Raw genomic sequence first — 19,937 nt, 5'->3', positions numbered from 1 at the left:
AAAAAATATATACATAGAATTTTCCTGTTTGATTCCGTTTTTATTTTATTATTTGAAGAATTAGTATTTTATAAAAAACATATTTAAAAACTTGTTTAAATAATTACTCCGGAAAATAATATCTAAAGACTATAAAATATAAAAACTTGTTTAAATAAATCATCTCAAAACATGTTTTAAGAACATAAAAACACAAAAAAAAATGTCCATTTAAACTTGTTATAATTGGTATGATATTTTATTTATTTAATATTATATTGTAAACATGAATTAATTTAATAATAAAATTTGAACAAAGTCACCAATAAATAATATTAGTAACATTGATGATTTAGGAAAAAGTCTCAACAATATAATCAACCCTTCATAACATTGTTCTAAGCAAAGTCTTCAAAATATTAATTAAAAAATTATAAGATTGAATTTAATCAGCAATACTCCTAAAATGATTCTACATCAAAGATCACTTTGTGTTATCATCTTTATTGCACTTTCTTAAGATAATCTTGACAAGTTCTTTAGTTAATAGCCTGTACTTGTGTTTCTATTCATACCTTCTATTAGTAAAGGGAGAATTATGTTGATATATAAGAGAACTAATTACTATAAAGTCTATTAATAATTGAACTAAGAAAATAACAATACAATGTGATTATTCTCCAATTGTTAAATCCTCTACTATTTCAGAATTTACATTCTTCTCCCATTGATGGAATAACATTTCACCATTAGTACATTTGTATTCTAGGATTAATATATAATTTAGACCCTACACCATAGGTCAAAAGACAATTTGAACCAAACTTTTATTTAATACATTATAAACTCTAAACAATTAAAATTAAAGTAATTTTATCCCACCATTAAATTTGAACAAATGGCCATTACTTTTTTAAAAAACAAAGCTTAATATGTGATTTTCACTAAATTCCACTCTCACTCTCTCTCCTATCTCTTTTGAGAAAAATCACACATTAAGTCTCATTTTTTAAAAAAAAAAAAGTTGTTTGTTTAAATTTAACAACGAACACAAAATTGATCTAACTTTAATTATTTATAATTTAGAATGTATTAGATAAAAGTTTGGGGTTTAAATCTCCCCAGAATCCATAATTCAATATTAAAATTGCATATTAATCCTATATACTATTTAATTTAACTATAAATTGTATAATATGTTACCATAGTAAGACGTTGTCTTGAAGGCTCTATGTTAGCAGTAATTTAAAAATTGCAAATTGAGTGTTCAAGACAGCAAAAGAACGTTAAATTGTTTAGAAAATTCTCTATGCTTTGCTTGCAACCTTGAACTTTTATTTGATTTGTTTTAAACTATAGGGCCACCCACATTTAACATTCAACTTCTCTAAAATACTTTTCATACTTCTTGCGAAAACATGCCATTGTTCATAATTGACAATAATGTAGCATTTCAAAACATGCTGAGGCCAAATTAAACTTTCAACATTCTCACTGGCTGTCATTTATAATATGTTAGAAGATGATTTGGTTGTTTGATTTATTAGAAAGTATAGTTGTGGGAATTTGATTCTTAATCAAATCAACAAAATATTTGATTCTTTTGACATTCAATTTAAATTTAAATTGCCATTGAGTATGTGTGCGTTTGGATACACCCACTTTTACATACCAAAAGTAGTTTTCAACTTTTTAAATGTAAAATGTTGTTTGGGTTTTTTTTTTTTAAGATAGGATGTACTTTCAAAAAGAGCTTCCAAATGCATCTGAGATTGAAAAAAGCAAAAGCTCCTTTGTGTTGCTTTTGAAATGTGATTTGTGGCATATGGGCATTTGTGGCTGGTACCTAATATTTGTATTGACCATGATATCCTCCTTTTGTTTAATCTCTCATTCGTGCAACCCGAGCTACCTCACTCATCTGTCATTCTTTGCTGCTCCTCTCATCTTGCTCGACCATCACTCTTCCATCGCTTAGTCGTCTCTTCTCCTTCTCTCCTTTACCTCTCCTCTACCATCTAGTCTAGATCCTAAGCTCCTCCTTCCTTCGTCAACGATCGTCGCATTCCACTGTCTAATTTCTCCTCATCTCTTTCACAGATCGAGCTTGTTTTGGGACTTGGACGACATTTCAGAGTTGAGAAAAACTCAAGACACTTGGATTTGCAACCTGTCGATGCAGAGCTGAACATTCGGACTAACTCCTCAAACTCCAACCCCTTTCTCCAATCTGATCTTTGATCTGCAAGGTATGATAGCCTTTGTAACACCCTCAAATTACAAAACCGATTGTTTGCAAATTTATTAATTCAACAAATCTTTTTTTTTCATTGAACCCTTATCATGGTAGAAAAATTTCTACCATAATACATCCAAGACAATATACCACAGGTCTTAAAATATCTCAAAAAAGCAATTAGAATCATGAGGGACAGAAATGATCCTCATAACATGATATTCAAATCAGATCATAAATCAAGAAGGACAGACATAATCCTCTTGGTCATATAAATACTTTTAATAAAAGGATTAGAGTTTACATGCTTCACAAAAAGATATGTTCTAAGTTGGCACAAGATACATTGTATAATCTAAAATAAGAGGCAACGTAAAAGATGGTGTCTCATACACCATAGTTACACCTCTGGTGCTTTCTCGGCCGGACTCACTCCTGTAAAAATATTAACCACGGGGAATGAGACTTAAAAGTCCCAGTAACCAAAAATTAATATGTAATGATGCATGCGGATGTAACTAATTATGCGATTGCTAAGTGGGCACACAAAACATTTAACCGAACAATATTTTCAAACAAACCGAACAAGTATTTAATTGCATGACTGCACCTTATATCCTCCTTTCACCATGCTCGGACGCCAAAATCACCGGCCAAAGGTGAGTTGGACCAAGCGACACTCCACTTATTGGGTCCAATGAGGGCTTACCACGTGGTAATAATAAACAAAAAGAAATTTCCATTAACACCATACATAAAATACCCTGACAAGTCATGCATCATTCAAATATCCAAACAGGAATATATCCGAACAATAATATCTCATCATGATAAACAAAGATAAATTTTAACCCACTTGGCAATAATTTCAAACAAGTATATACAGTATTTATTTTTAATAATTCATAATTTTTCCAAACAACAAAACAACACATAACCATTCACAACACACTTCATCACAACACATTAATAATGGTTACCTTGTGTCTTGAATAACAAGTTCCCCTTCACAACTCCTTTTTCACCACTATCTTTGTCAATATAATCTACATAATTATTTCACAATACTATATATTAATTTTACATTAAAATAAATAACTCTAATTTAAAGAATTAGAAAGTCTTAGATCTATAATCCATATTAATACTAATTTAAGATTTATGCCTCATTTAACTTCTCAAATTCTTTTTCTAAAATTCTCGTACCCTAATAAACTATTTTTTATCCTCAAATCACTTCTAGTATCACAATTTCATCCTTCTAATTCTAAAATTCATCCAAAAAAATTAAAAATTTTAAAATTATCCTGAAGCCTCAAATCACCTTTCTATAACCTCAAAAATACCTATTCATACTTAAATAAATATTTAATAATCATAGGTTTATTCTTACATCTCAGATTCCACATAAATTCAACCATATAGATCTAGATTTTAACTTAAAAATTCTTAAACATGAGTTTCAACCTCAAGAAAATATTCTATAATATTTATTATATCCCTAAGAGTTTTAACCTATATTTTTAATCCATCATATCATCAGATTAACTATCCTATAGAAAAAAAAAATCCTAATCAGAATATTTACTCTATCTTATAAAATAATCATATCACTAGAAAGCTAATGTATTTAAAAAATAACTATAAAATTAATTTTGTAATTAAATAAATTTTAAATGCTAATCTAAACAGGAAAGTTAGAACATACCTGAAGAAAAAGAAAATAATCCCCCTTGCGAGAAAAACGCCGAGCAACGTGAGAGGAAGAGAGAAAAATAATATAAAAATGGGATTGTGGTCCCAAAATTATATTAAAAAAAAACTATAGGTTCGAATTTAATTATTCAAACCTTTGGCCAAAAGTCACAATTTCCTCTAAATTACATCTTAGCCTCTCATGTTTCCTAATGCACACACCCCCTCCTTTTTATACATGAAGGTACCTCTTCTCTTCCCTCATCTAACCAATGTGGGATTTAGAAACAACAACCTTCCACCCCCCCTTTTTTTGTTCCTTCTACCTTCTCTTTTTTTTTAACACACAATAAAAAATTATTTATGTATTATATCTTAACTAAATATTGCTTATGTGATTTTAAATTTAAATTTTTAAATTTATAATTAAATACCTAACCATAATATCATTTCTAAATAACCTCAAATAATATAAATTCCTATTATTATCATTTTTTTTCCTCAAAACCTAAATTCCACAATTTTTTTATTATATAAAAATCAGGAGGTTACAGCCTTCAAGCATTTTTTGTCAAATCTGAAAATGATAGTCCTTTGTTTTGTATTAATAGATGAAATGGTGGTCCTCTGTTCTACTCTTTGCTTTGATCTATTTCTTTTTTTTTAGACCACTATGAAGCCTCAATTCTGGTGACTGGTTTGAGATTTTTTTTATTGACTTTCTTTGATTACCATCTTCTACGTAGAACAAGAACATGTAATGGTATTGATGAGATTGATCATTATTTATAACTGTATTTTGTGATTGTTCTATTGATCTGTTGATGTTCTAGGAATATAACACGGTGTTGAATTGAATTAGATTTCAAGTACTCTGTCATGCTTTGTTTTTTTTTCCTCAGTTTCATTTTGATAGGAATTTGAACTCATTCATTTTTTGAAAATTGATGAAGGGAGGAGAAAGACTACAAATTTTTAGTCAAACTTGCTTATTTTAATACATACTATTGAATTATATGATCTAAATTTTGAGTGAGTCCAAAACTTGCCAAGCCATCTAATTGTGGCTACTTTTGCATAACAACATCTTCAAACAAGTATATGTGGCTAAGATAACAAGTGGCTAATTAACCATGATCGAATAATTTTTTTCTCTTTGTTTTCAAAAAAACAAAAAAAACAATTATTATTGACTTTTCATTGATAAAAAAGGATAGTAAAATTTTTTATATTTTAAGTCTAACTAATTACAGATTTTTACTCCTCAAATTTCATTTATATTGATTTATCCTTATATTTTATAAAAATATCATGTTACTCATTTTGAAAGACATTTTTTGATAGATGTTTTAAAATTTTGATAATTGATTGCTTTGTTTAATGCTAATTGTCCCTTTTTGGCAATATATAAGCAAATATCTTTCATGGGGAAAAAAAGGAACATAGTGTATATTATGTATAAATATTTTAACTCTTTCAATTTAATTATTGAGAATATGATATTTTGATAGTAAAAATGAGTAAAAAGAAGGCAATATAGACTGCCGAAGAGACTAAATTGTTCATTAAATTAGCTCTCCAATAAGTTAGGAAAAATGAGTATAAAGGCTTTATCTTATTAAAGGAAGGTTAGGAGGCACTAATGTAACAGTTCAATGATTTGAGCTCTAAAAGCTATGATAAGAAGCAATTGAAGAATAAATGGGATAATTTGAGGAAAGACTAGAATATTTGGGACAAACTGTTAAACAACCGGTTTGGCATGGGATGAAAAGAATACTATATCAGCACCCGAAGAGTAGTGGAATCAAAAGATTAAGATATACAATTATATATGGTATGCTATACATTTGATGTTTTGTTTTATAAATATACTGGACTCAGTTCTTACAAATGTGTAGGAGAATCCTGAGTATAAGAAATTCAGACATAAACCACTTCCACAAGTACAAGAATTGACACAGTTGTTCCAGCCAATTACAGTATGGGGCACTTACATGTGGACACCTGTAGCTGATGATTTACAAGATGTGTATATGCCTCAATTGGATTTAACTGAAGGATCATGAGACAGTGATGATGTAAGAAACATTAGTGGAGGAGCTCTCCCAAAAATTGGGCAGGTTAACTTGAATAATGCATACAGTGGTTGTACTAATTCAGAGAGCAAGTGAAAGAATGGTGAAAGTAATCAAAATAAGAAGAAAAAATGTCTTGCAACTATAATGGTTGATTCAGTGAGTCATTGGTGTCCACATAAGAGGATAGGGTTTCAACATTGAAGTCAATTCTTAATTCCATAAAGGGTGGAACAAAACCAGTTGATCAAAATATGGTGGATATTGCAAAAGAACTTTATGGAATTGAGAAAATTACTTGTGATAAGGCACTTCTTAAACAGTATGCTGTGGCCTTACTAGATAAGACTGCAAGGGATATGTATATTGGGCTTAGGGACAACAGAAGAGCATTAGTGGCCTGTTTAAAGTGCTTCGGCAAAAAGAAAATTAAATCAATCCTAGCTTGCCTTCTTAATGTTTAAAATCTAGCTAGTGTCGTTCATGTTGTTAATTTTATTTTGAAATTGACTGTGTTATTTGACTCTTGTTTTATGCGTTTTTAATGTTAAGTCATAAACAATGATGTAATAGTTGTTAACTTATGCAATTTTTATGGATGAAAGCACGCGGTCTCGCTTATTACAATTACTTGTACATGTGGAAGACGATGAGGTTGAGGCTATTACTGCAATAATATCTAATTACTCAATAACTTTATTGAAAGAGCCTTGTAGAACTAGTTCGTTATCAGGTCATGTATAGGTGCAAGAAATTTTGTAAGGGCATCCCCAGTGTTGTTATGACATGTTTTGTATGGAAAAAGATGTTTTTCTTCAACTTTATGATAAACTGGTGCAACATGGCCTACGTCTAACTAGAAGAATAAGGATTCATGAAATGGTCGATATGTTCCTAAATATTATTAGACATGGAGTGAGGAATAAGATGGCATAAGAATGATTTCAACATTCAACAAAGACTGCTCACAGACATTTTAAAAATGTATTGCATGCTTGTGAGAAGCTAGTAAAGGAATATATCCAACCAAAAGATCACATTTTTAAGATATTCATTCAAAAATTTTAGATGGTCCGCAATATTGGCCATTCTTTAAAGATGCCATAAGAGAAATTAATGGAACACATATCCCGTGCGTGGTCAGTGTTGAAGAGCAAGGGAAATATATTGGAAGAAAAGATATTCCAACACAAAATATAATGGTCGCATGTAATTGGGATATGTGCTTTACTTATGTCATAGCTGGATAGGAAGGGACTGCTCATGATACTTGTTTATTTGACTATGCACTCACAAGGCCGGACATGAAATTTTCACATCCACCCCAAGGTATATTTATTTATCTAATTTAAAATAATTTTTTAATATTTTTTGGGATCTTAAAATTTCTTTTTTTTATTGGTAGGTAAATATTATTTGTTAGATACTAGCTATCTAACATCATGTGGATATTTAGGTCCTTATAAATCTCATAGATATCATCTCTCAAATTTCAGGCATTCATCCGAATTTGCAAACAATAATGAGGTTTTCAATTATTATCATTCAAGCTTAAAGATTATGATTGAAAGGACTTTCGAGGTTTGGAAAAATAGATTTGCAATCTTATGAAACATGCCTAGCTATCCATTTGTGATGCAAGTTTGTATTATTAGTGCAACAATGGCTATACATAATTTTATTAGAAGAAAATCTATAATTGATTCTTACTTTAGGCATTTTAAGGATGAAAATATAGTTAACACTAATGATGATAATGAAAAGCATGCATTTTCATCAACAATTTCAAGCGTAGCTTCTGATAGAAAGATGAATAGGGTTCGGGATTCTATTAGAGATCAGATTTTATATTACAAATCGAACAGTTAATCATCTAACTATTTAATATTAATGAATGTTTAACTATTTATTACATGTTCTTTTCAAAATTAAATTTCATATTTTTTTGTTCTTATTATTTAACATTTTAAATTTATGTTATTTTAAATTTGTTTCACATTTTTAAAACATTTTTAATATATTATATTTGTATAATAAAAATTATAAATTATCATAAATCAATGTCCTTTTTAGTCATTATATATTAAAAAGTACATTTCAAAAGCACAATTTTTTATTAATCCAAACAACTTTTAGTTTACCAAATTGACTTTTAAAAAAATGTATCTAAAAAAAAATTTCGTTACAACAACCGACCTTTACTAAATTGACTTTTAACAAATGAATTTTCATTAAACTAATTTTTGATAAATTAAAAATCAAACGCACCAACATTGGCTAATGTGAGTTATCTTGCAATTGAAGACTATTATTTTTTAGTAGAAATGATAAAAAATTTATTTAAATTGTGTAAATGATAGATTAATTGCACGAAATAATATAATTTTCCTAGAGACCAATGAAATTTTTTTGTCATCAAGAAATTAAAAGAAATGATCAAATTACCCTTAAATAAAAAAAATTTTAAAATTGCGAATGACTATTGAATTGTTGTGAATTTAGAAACAAAAGTTATTAATATAATAATAAAAGTTATAAATGAAAAGTTATAAATTTTTAACACTTGGTGCATTTCAGGACTTATATATGTGAGGTTGTGAATGATTATTAAATTATTGTGAATTTAGAAACAAAAGTTATTAATATAGGAACAAAAGTTGTAAATAAAAATTTGTAAATTTTCAACACTTAATGTATATCAAGACATTCAAATGTGAAGTTATAAATGATTATTGAATTGTTGCAAATTTAAAAATAAAAGTTGTTAATATAGGAATAAAATTTGTAAATTTTCAACACCTGATGTATATCAAGACCTATAAATTAGGACTTGTAAATAGCTATTAAATTATTGTAAATTTAGAAATAAAAGTTGCTAATATATGAACAAAAATTGTGAATGAAAAGTTGTAAATTTTTTTACTATGACTAAAGGGTAAAAGTGTCATTTTTTATAATTTTTTAATGACAGAAATATCCTTTAGGATTCTAGGAGAATTATGCTATTTTGTAAGATCAATCTGTAATTTATATAATTTAAATAAATTTTTCTATCATTTTTCCCTTTTTTATATATAGGACTGTCTTGATGATTTAAAATTAGTTCTCTTTTTCAATTATGTATAAACAATTTGTGTGTGTGTGTGTGTGTGTGTGTATAGTGATTAGCCTATAAAAAGCTTGACTTGTAATTGTGATATAATTAAGAATTTAGACTTGTTTTATTTATTTTAATTTTTATAAAATTTTAAGTAATTTGTAATATTATAATGTTAAACTTTATTTTCAAAATATTGTTTTTTAAAAAATTGTTCTTACAAGCCAATCCCTAAGTCCTTTATGAAAACTGGGCTTCAAAAAATAGTCAAACATACAAAAATCATTCTCATGGGCCTGAACCCATAAGAGTCAGGTTCATATGAGTCTAGCCCGCCTGTATTTTGTTAGCTCTATGGATGAGCACTAATAAGTCATTGAGATCTAAAGCATATAAGTTTAATCAGATAATTTATATTTAAATCTATTCATTTTCATTTTCAATTTATACTTACTAAAATAGAATTTATAAAAAAATATAAAAAATTTTAAAAAAATATAATTTTTAATAAATCTATTTTCTAGACAGTTTAGACTTAATTTAGATGTTCACGTTTAATATTAATTTTTATAATTTTTACAAATTAACTATCAAGTTTGCTATTAACAATTCAAACCTGGCAAGGAAATAAAAAGATAATATGAATATGTTTTGATTGTCGCAGTTAATTATGCCTATGCCCTGGAATAAAAAACAAAGCTATCTATACTTTCATCGTTATAATTATTTGTTTGTAATTACATATATATAAATTTATTTAAGTATATAACAAATAAGGTGATTTATTGTAAAATTATAGAAAAACACAATTTTCAGTTCTTATAGTTTCATTCAATTTTATTTTTACTCCCTATAATTTTTTTAATGTTTTAGTTCATATAATTTTAGAAAGATTGGATGATTTTTATTTTTTAAGTTCTTATATTTTTAGTATTTTAGTGTTTTTTGTCTTCATAAAAACTGAAAGCACTGGGAATAACACTATAAAGACTGAAAGAAAAATTTAATAAAATTATAAGGAATTATAATTATGTTTTCCCGAAAATTATTAGGTCAATATTTATTTAATATTTTATGCCCAAAATTATGTGCTCCATATTTTCTCTTTCTCTTTCTCCAATGCATCGTAGCATTTATATCCTTAACATCAATTATTTCGTTTCATAGAAGATAAACATAAATTTACTGTCCCTAGTTTTTTCATTTCCTCAGTCATTTATCCTCTTCATTTTACACACACGCACACACCCCTGATATATTATATTATTTATTTAAATATTTTCTACAATATTACACTAATCCTATTTTAGAAATTGAATTTCTTACTAACAAGGATTGTTGGCAATAGCTGATAAAATCACAGTTTGAGTCATGCCCAAGGACACTGTCTTTAAGAGTTATTTCGCCACACCGAGTTAATCGCTCGGCAACTCCCCAAGATTAAATAGACTCTTTCTACTAAAAGTAGGGACGCAGAACTACAGAAATTCACAGAATATATTTAGGTAACTGTATAATAAATTAGAAGAGGAAAGAAAGGCCGAGAGTACTAAGGCCTCGTTTGGTATGATGGAAGAGTTTTTGATGGAATTGAAATCGGAATCAGAATTGGAATTGAAATTAGAATTAGAATAGAATTGGATTACATATGTGTGTTTGGTATGTACATGGAATCCTTATATTATTTAATATTTAATCTGCATATCTACATATTAAAAGACTAAAATATCCCTGAATAAAAAAAAAACTCCCTCTGCATCGCTTTTTTTGCCAGATCAGACCCCACCAACTTTGTCTTCCTTGTCCACCTTATACACTGCCAGATTCACACCTAGACGAAGAAGCGGTGCTCGACGACATAGCTCATACAACATCTATTGCTAGATATTCATGCCCAGACTAAGAACACCTACACACACACGCACAGAGAGAGAGAGAGAGAGAGAGAGAGAGAGGTCGTAGGAGGTGGGTCGTCAACCTGTGATAGTGGTGTGAGTCTCCTTAAGTCGACAAAGATCTAGAACGAGGGTCATCGCCAGTTATGGAGTCATTGACTTGTGTGCAATAGAGAGAGAGAGAGAGAGGTCGTCGGAGGCAGGTCGTCCATGGATGATGGAGTCGTCAACATGTGATGGTGGTGTGAAGCTCCTTGAGTCGATGGAGAGTAAAGGTGGCTCATCGTCGGTGATGGAGCTGTCAACCTGTGTGCAGTAGAGAGAGAAAGAAAAAGAGCATCACAATGAACCTATTGCGGTTTATGCTAAGCCTGTTGTAGAGAAGGACGTTGTCGTCCAATGCCGATGAAAGGTAGTCATCACTGGTGGTCGCCTTGTCGTCGCCATTGCTGGAAGTGTCATCCTTTTCCTACTTATTGATTCCGGCAGCCCATGATAGAAAAAATAGAAGGGGAAGAAGACAGTGGAGAGGGAGTTACAGATCAAGAAAACAAACCTCTTACACTCATAAAATGGCATGTCAACGGCACAAAAAGTTGGAAGTGATGGTGATGGCGAGTGGCAAAGGCGGAGGCGATGGTTGCGAGTCACGATGGTGCTTCCATCATTTACCATTGCCAACAACAAAGAGATGATGTTCAGGCAGATTCGATGGGCTGAGTTGAAAGGTAGAAGAGAGAAAAGATTGAATTCCAGGGAGTTTGCTCAATTCCATAGATAGAATGATGGAATCTGATTCTGCCTTTTTTCATTAAATCAGGATTCCCAAGAATCCTAATTCATGTATATCAAACGCTACTCTGTCCGAATTCTTGCCCAAATTCCATTTTCATGTTAAGGATTCTGTACTACCAAACAGGGCTTAAGGCTCTAACTGAACTTGTGGCAAACATTGCCTTTTATAGGCAGATCTCATAATGCTGGGCAATAAAACTACCTTAATCACAATTAAAAAATTGTTTCAAATAATAGTGTTGTTTAAATTATATGTTATAAAATAATAAATAGACTTAAATAATAATTAATACTATTAATTTATAATAATTTTTTTAAATACTCAAAAATATTTATAATATCCAAAAAAGATAAGGTATAGTGAAACGGGCTAGTTTTTCATAATGGTTATGAAGGAAGATTTGATCTTCCCTTCATTTTCCTTTATACAAATTAAGAGTTAATATCCTTACAAAAGTATAAAATCTAGTTTTATTATATACATTAGTTTGATTTCGCAAACCAAAACAACATAATATTGCATCCGGATGCATAAAAAATTGGATTTGAATTTGAATTTAAACCAAATTTTTTATTTAAATATATAAAATCTATTAATTTGGAATTGATTTAGATCCAAGTTTATGTTCTATTATAATTTTTTTGTAATATTAAATTTCATCTAAATCATTATTATTTTAATTTCAATTATTCTAACCCTTTCATTTTTTTTTTTCACATTTTTACTGTTAATATTACTATTACTCCCACATCTCCTCTTATCTCTCATTTTTGTTTCTCACTTATTGAAGAAAAGAAGTAAATTTCTAACCCTCAATTTTTCATTTTGCTTCAAATCTCAACTTGTCTTTCTTCAACCTTTAAAATTTTTGTACACTATCCAAATAAATGATTTTAAATACATAATTTTTTCTTGTTACTCATATAAATGTGTGATTTTAAAGTGAAAATTTAAAAAAAAATGACAATAAAATCTCCCTAAATTATATAAATGACAATATAATATCTTAAAATGTCATAATTCTATTAAAGTTTTTAAAAACTTTTCTAACATTAATGAATATATATAAATGATCAAATTGCCCTTGTAGCAATATTAGAAATTTGGCATGTGAAATTATGATTTGTTGTTACATTATTGAAAATATAAGAACCAAAGTTATGATTATTTAAACAAAAATTGTAATCATTACTTGTTATTTCCAACACTTGTAATAATTTTAGGAATTTGATATGCGAGCCTGTAATTTGTTGTTGTATTGTTGCAAATATAAGAAGTAAAGTTGTGATTATTTAAATAAAACTTATAATTATTATTTGTTATTTTTAACACTTGACATGCGAAGTTGTGATTTGCTATTGTGTAAATACAAAAAGAAAAGTTCTAATTATTTAAACAAAATATGTGATCATTACTTATTATTTTCAATATTTGTAACAATATTAAAAATTTAACATATGAAATTGTGATTTGCTATTGTATTATTGTGAATATAAAAAAATTATGATTATTTAAACAAAACTTATGATCATTTTATTTTCAACAAGAGCAATTTGATCATTTGTATAAATTCATTAATGACAGAAAAGTCCATAAAAATTTTAGTGAAATTATAGTATTTTAAAGGACTAAATTATTATTTATATAATTTAAATGAATTTTATTATTATTTTTTAATTTAAAATTTAAATTTAAATTCATAAATCCAGACGCTACTCAAGTTATTTGAAAAAATTATTTATTATTTTTAATAAAAAAATTACTATTAACAATTAATTATGATAAGAAAAATACGACTAAAGTATACTTTTAATTTGATAATGTAACTTTATATACAATTTTAATTTAATCTCTTAATTTTATAAATAATTTTTTTAATCATTTAACCTTAACAATATTAATTTCAAATGTTTATTTTTTTATTTCAATCATTATTTTTTAAAAATTAAACTTAATATGTTAAAATTCAAAAATATTTTGTTAATATTTAAAAATTCAATGTAAAATTTTTTTTTGTAAAGAAACTAATGGTATTATAGTTTAAAAGCTAAATCAATATTTTATAAAATTAAGAAACTAAAATAAAACTTTATACAAAGTTAATAGACTAAAAGTATAATTTAACTTAAAAATATAATAAGTATCACAATTTTCTGGAATGCATATTTTATTTTAACCAAACAAGGGTGTAACTTCGTAATTTGCGGTTGTTGAATAGAATCCGAACTCTTGGTTTTCTCAAAAGCCTTTAGATCAAAAAATCATTCTTGAGGCAAAAACTCTGAGCTTGATCATTGGTGTTCAAATAAGGTGTGTGATTAAAACAACTATTTACAGAATTTAAATGAAGAAAACACATACACTTAGCATTTAGCAAGAACTGATTAGTTGTCACATACCAAACAGTCATATAACTCTTCGTAATTTGAATATACATGAATCATGGTATAGAAGAGTATACTATTGATACAGAATAAGTGAATAAACCCTACCACTGTGTTTTGGGGGACTCAAGATCTTCTGAAAACAACTTGAGGGAATGTTAAGAAATAAAAAGTAAATAAGTGACGTTCACTTATTGCTGGACTCAAGAAGCAAACGCGCACACTACATTTTCCTCTCTCTTTCCCTTGCCCCTCGTTTGGATAGAGAGAAAAACAGGGAGGAAAAAATGAGGGAAACTCTTAAAAATAGTAAATTTATAGTAAAAAATTTACTATTTTTGGAAATTTCTCCTCAAAAAGTCTTTTCTCATCCCTATTTTCTTCTCACTTCTCTCTCCATCCAAACCAAAGCTTTGAACTACCTATTGAAGTAACTTCAAAATATCTAAATCCGCATTCTTACAGAAAAGGGGTTGAATAATTTCCATAGCCTATGAGACAACATTCTCACTTGAGGTCTGAGCCTGAACTTGGGGAGCTTCTGAGAGAGATCCTTCAAGCTGGGCAGCTGCTGGCAATTCTTCTGTCTGGCTTGTTGATGGTAATTCTTCTGTTTGGCTTGGTACTGAAGCCTGAACAAGCTCTGGTGGTTTAAACTTGTTGATATAATAACCCAGTGATGGTCCTGAGTATCCAACTGCCTGCACCGGAGCCGGTGTGTTTTTACCCACTTGTAGCAGTATTGATGATGCTGCGGCAACAGAGACCAGGGCGAGGCCAGCAGCGAGTGCTGCTGTGTTCTCAGATCCATCTGAGGAAGAACCAGCACTTCCAGAACTTATAGCACTTTCAGCCACATAAACTGCAGGCTGGAAAGATCAAATAATGTATCAGATTAACATCAGACTCCCACAAAAATTTGATAAATTCTTAGGTATTGGTGGGTGTATCAAAGGTAGATAAGTAGATTACACCAATGAGAAAAAAAAAACATGTAAACAAGTCAAATTAAAGGTGAACCCTGCTGAAGTTACTGATATATTCACACACCTTCCACTTAATCTCGGTGTTAAAGAAAAGAATTTCTTAACATATGCCAGGATCAGGAAGTGCATGTTGAAGGTGACATGACATCAAACGAGTACATTCTTCTCAAATGACATCATCACACAGCCATTTTTGTCCCATGGTAGGAAAGGAAAGAGAGAAGTAATGTTTTTTGTAGTGTCTAATATACTCTTGTTATTATTATTAAACATGTGCCTCTTGTTATTACATTATTTAAATATGAGTACGGAACACATTATTCATCTATTCCACTCACTTCCTCACTCTGTTTCCTTTTATATCACACAATTATGTGTATCAATTGGCTCAGAATATTATTGAAAAAGAACTCATGCATTGTAGTTTATTTCTTGAAATAATTAGTTCATGAAATTACTTGGAATTTAAGAACCCACCGGTAGAGTTCCCCATGCAGTTATCCTATTTTTCCAAACGCTTAATGAAGAAATATATTGACGAACAAAAATAAAACATTGAATATGCAAACCCTTAATGAGTACATAAAACTCAAAATTACTGACCTCAACTGAATATATGTTTGTCTGTCCAGCAGTATCCTTCTCAACATAACCTGTCCAACCGCGCTTCTTAGGTGGAAATGTACCCACCACTTTGGTCCGATCCCCCGCTAACCACTCCACACTGATCTTCCCAACCTGGAATCATCATTGACAGATGTGCTATCATCCTTTTTGACTTCTCATTTTATTTTATTTTATTGATCACAGGTGTCCTCCTATTAGAGGCAATCTTGGCCAAAATAATGATGGGAACTAAATGTGCCTACTTCCCCTAGCAAAATTTGAATTTTGATTCATCATGTTGTGAGGGACTAGTCCCTTCCACTAGACTCAATCCCCATTAGTTTTCGTCTTTTCGACTTCTCATTTTAGGTGTTTAGCTGTATCAATCACATCAAGATTGCTATAAATCATGAACAGAAAATACCATGAGAACATGAAGCTTTTTCTGCTATGTTTAATTATGAATAATATTCATGACAGTGGAAAGACCATCTGGATTAGGAAGCAATTATACACAAGTCAGCGCAGTGATAGGAAGAACATGGTGCAAGCTTATAGGCGTAACTGAAATTGATCAAGCTTTAATAATTTTATGGATGTATCTAAGCCTGTCAACAATTAAAGAATTTTCTGATCAATAAACAAATCTCAGAAACTTCAACAATGTCCCATTAACAATTGGGAAGCTCTCTATCTCCTCCTTGAGATACAATCCTCAACAAAATCCGAATGTTAAAAAATATCACCCGCTATTAAAGTGAGTTTGTGAACAAAAATTCAATTTAATTATACTCTTCATGCTTTGTAGTTTCCACAGAAATGCAGTTTTGAGATACAGCTTCTAGAAAAATTATTATGCTTCCTATTGCTCGTCATTATACTTAAGCTGCTCAGAATACTTCAATTGATCATGTGGGTGCACATCAATTATCAACTGTCGGCTTATGTCTATATTAGCACGTAAAAAGGAACAAACATATTTACATTGTTTCCATAAGGAATGATAATTGAGGTAATTTTTTTTTTTTTAAAAGCCTGTCCGCAATATTCCTAACACTATTAAGAGCAAATGAACCTCACAAGGACAACGTGAAAGAGCATGACCAGCATAAATCAGACACGATTTACATCAAATTAACCTGTCATGCCTGTCTTGACAACAAATAATGATAGCATTCGCCCTCTTAAACTACTACATCAGAGTATGCTACCCAGATAAAGAGTTCCTAAACAAAATCAAAGTCAATTTCAAAGCTTCCTGTCGATTTGAATAACATTTAAACCTTAATGAATTGGATAAACAAAAACAAACATACTTAGCCATGATAATTCATTCCTACAGGCATTATCTGTTGAATATAAAAATACCTAGAAAAGCGGGTCAAAAACAAGATTAAGTAAAATTTCAAAGCTTCATTATAAGTTTATTAGCAAAACCCATAATCAAATCAGCGAATATATCAACCAGAAAATTGTCGAATATGAACATATCTAACTACGGTAATCCCTGCAAGAATTCTCTCTGGTGCTAAAACCCAACAAGTATTTTCTCTGGTAAAAGGTCCCATAAAAAGATTACGTACACTTCAACTTTTCATTACAGGTTCTTCAACTTTTCATTACAGGTTCATTGGCATCTTAGTTTATCTACAATTAAACCATCCCACGTGTGGATGTCTGTATTCTAACAAAATCCCCACACGCATTTTCTCTGGTATGCACCAGTGAAAAACAACCAATAACCAGAGAACCCAAAAAACTAATAAAATGGTGAGATCGTCTCTACATTCATCAGAACAAGCAAAAAACAAAGGAAAAAAAAAATTGAACTCACTTCCTTTTCGGGGGCGCATTCTTCCTCATTGCAGTCATCATCGTCAGAGGAAGCTCTCACTGTGAACAAGCCGATACTTCGCTTACTGGCTCTCTGATGTTTCATGAAGAATCTACGATTAGAAAACGCGCAGCTGTTGGCCGCCAATGTTGCTTGCAATGCACAAGCCATTGTCGACGGAAATGAACGAGACACTCCGATACAATGCTACTTAGGAAACGAAGCTTAAAACGAAATTAATATCACAAAAATGGTGCGAAGGATTGAAGCATTTGAATAGATAATTGTTTGAATGTGGTTTAGCGAGAGTGAAGTGAGGTGGAGGAAGGGAAAGACAGAGGTTTGAGGATGGGTTTCTCGTGGTGGTGGAGCTCGAAAGCATGTTTGAGTGGGCTGTATATGGACACCTGGACAACTTCCTCTAAAATATCTGCGCCCGCCAGGCTTACACACTACACACACACACGAGACACATTTTTACACATGCGGATCTCAATCATTGGAAAACTATTAAACTAGGTCAAGTGAAATCTTTTGTATCTGACCCGTTTGATTATGGTTAAAATATAATTTTAACTATTAATCTTTAAATTAATGCATACATCCATATCTTTTGTATGTAATTAGTTTAATTATGGTTTAAATATAAGTTTGACTATTGATCTTCAAATTAATACTTTAATTGATTTAATGATCCAGTTTTTAATATCTTGCTTTAGGCCTCTTTTTTTTTTTTTTTTAACTATTTTTAATCATTACATTAAAATTTTTACAATTTAAATTTAATTTCTTATAAAATTATTATCAAAATATTAAAGCATAAAAAATATTAAATTATTAAATTGAAATTATTAAAATTTAATTTAAGTCGTTTACAGTTTCAGTGAAAATCAATACTATAAAATATTAAATTGCAAAATGTTAAGAAAAGAGAAGGGGAAGATGATGAAAAGGGTCCCCTGCTACCTTGGGTGATGATCTTTTCCTATGTTTTGTATTTTTTTTATTTAAAAATATAAAATATTTTAAATTAAATTTCATTCCTTAATAAAATAATTATTTATTTTTAAACTAATTTTATTTTTTTTTATTTATTTCTATTAAACACTTTACAATAAATATAAAGTTATTCATTAATAAAAACACTTTTGAAAAAAAGACAATGATTACATTTTAAAAAATTAAAAATATTTTATATTTTTAATATTTAACTCTTTAAAAAATGTCTTATATTTTTAAATAGATGGAGTATATTTTATTATTATGACATAAATACATATTTAATGCTCTAACAATCAAATTTGCCACAGTCAGTAGCAATGCTATGGGATGCTGCCATTTTGGCAAAACTTCTCCGTCGCTTCAAAAACTTGAAGACTGAGAGAAGCACTCAATTTGTTTTTTCCATTTTATTAATATATTTACCTTTTTACCAATATATATATATATATATATAATTTTACTTAATTTTTTAATTTTATAAAGTATAATTTCAATCTTCTTACTCCTGTTAGTTTTCCTCACAAAGATTTTAGATATTGTAAATTTAAATGGTAAAAAAACAATTTCAAGTATTGATTTATTAAATTTAATTTAAATATTTGATTGATAGATCTTAATTTAAGAATTCTTTACAGTAAAAGTATACTTTTTATTTCTAATTTTATATAATATTTTAATTTTATCTTTTAATTTTATAAAGTACCATTTCACTCCTCTAATCCTAATGTTATTAGTCTAAAATAATGATTTTTGTGTTAATAATTGTGATTTAAAAAAATTAAAATTAACATGTTAGTATTTAGAAATATTTTGTCTATATTTAAAAGTAAAATAAAAGTGATCCCCTGAGTTGCACGGTCGAGAAGTTTCTCATCTTATTGATCTCATGAATATTTCATATTTTTTGTCATGGTTATAAAGGAATATGATAAATGAATATTGTAAAGTAACTTTGCAAAACATAAGAAATACAATAATATACTAAGTGTTTGAGCTAAAATATAAAACGTCGCTCAGATAGGTCACAAGGCTAATTGGGCTGAATAACTAAAGAGTCAGGCCTGATATAAACAAAAAAGCCGGCCCCAAAGCCCAATAAAAGCCACGATAAAATAAATATGTCGAAATCCTACCAGTTACAAACATTGAACTGTTGGCACAAGAAGACACAATCTCGAGTAATTTCAAAATCCGTCGATATCGTGCCAAAGTATCTCGGTGAGCGGGCTAATTACCAAAAATGAGAACTCGAAATGAAGATCGTGCCATGAGTTTTGCGAGATCTCTGATTCCTCGACAAAACGTGCTAGGTATTAAGGGGAATGCTACTACTATTTGGACACTAAATA

At 29.4% G+C, this 19,937-nt stretch overlaps 1 protein-coding gene across 1 annotated transcript; it reads right to left on the bottom strand.

Annotated features, from left to right (window-relative positions):
* Positions 1-14,145: 14,145 nt before the first annotated feature.
* On the bottom strand, positions 14,146-17,955 carry LOC129314416 (protein MAINTENANCE OF PSII UNDER HIGH LIGHT 1). Its single transcript, XM_054957860.1, has 3 exons — positions 17,587-17,955; positions 15,750-15,884; positions 14,146-15,029 (listed from the first exon to the last, which is right to left on the bottom strand). Exons 1-3 carry the CDS (start codon positions 17,755-17,757, stop codon positions 14,652-14,654), a joined length of 684 nt encoding a protein of 227 aa, XP_054813835.1. The 5' UTR covers positions 17,758-17,955; the 3' UTR covers positions 14,146-14,651.
* Between the last annotated feature and the right edge of the window lie 1,982 nt (positions 17,956-19,937).

This window comes from Prosopis cineraria, unplaced genomic scaffold, assembly GCF_029017545.1.
Source record: "Prosopis cineraria cultivar Desert tree isolate PC_DT_omini unplaced genomic scaffold, ASM2901754v1 PC6, whole genome shotgun sequence".
Taxonomy (NCBI): domain Eukaryota; kingdom Viridiplantae; phylum Streptophyta; class Magnoliopsida; order Fabales; family Fabaceae; genus Prosopis; species Prosopis cineraria.
The sequence above is the reverse complement of the archived record's forward strand: the minus strand, read 5'-3'. Positions and strand labels throughout refer to the sequence as shown.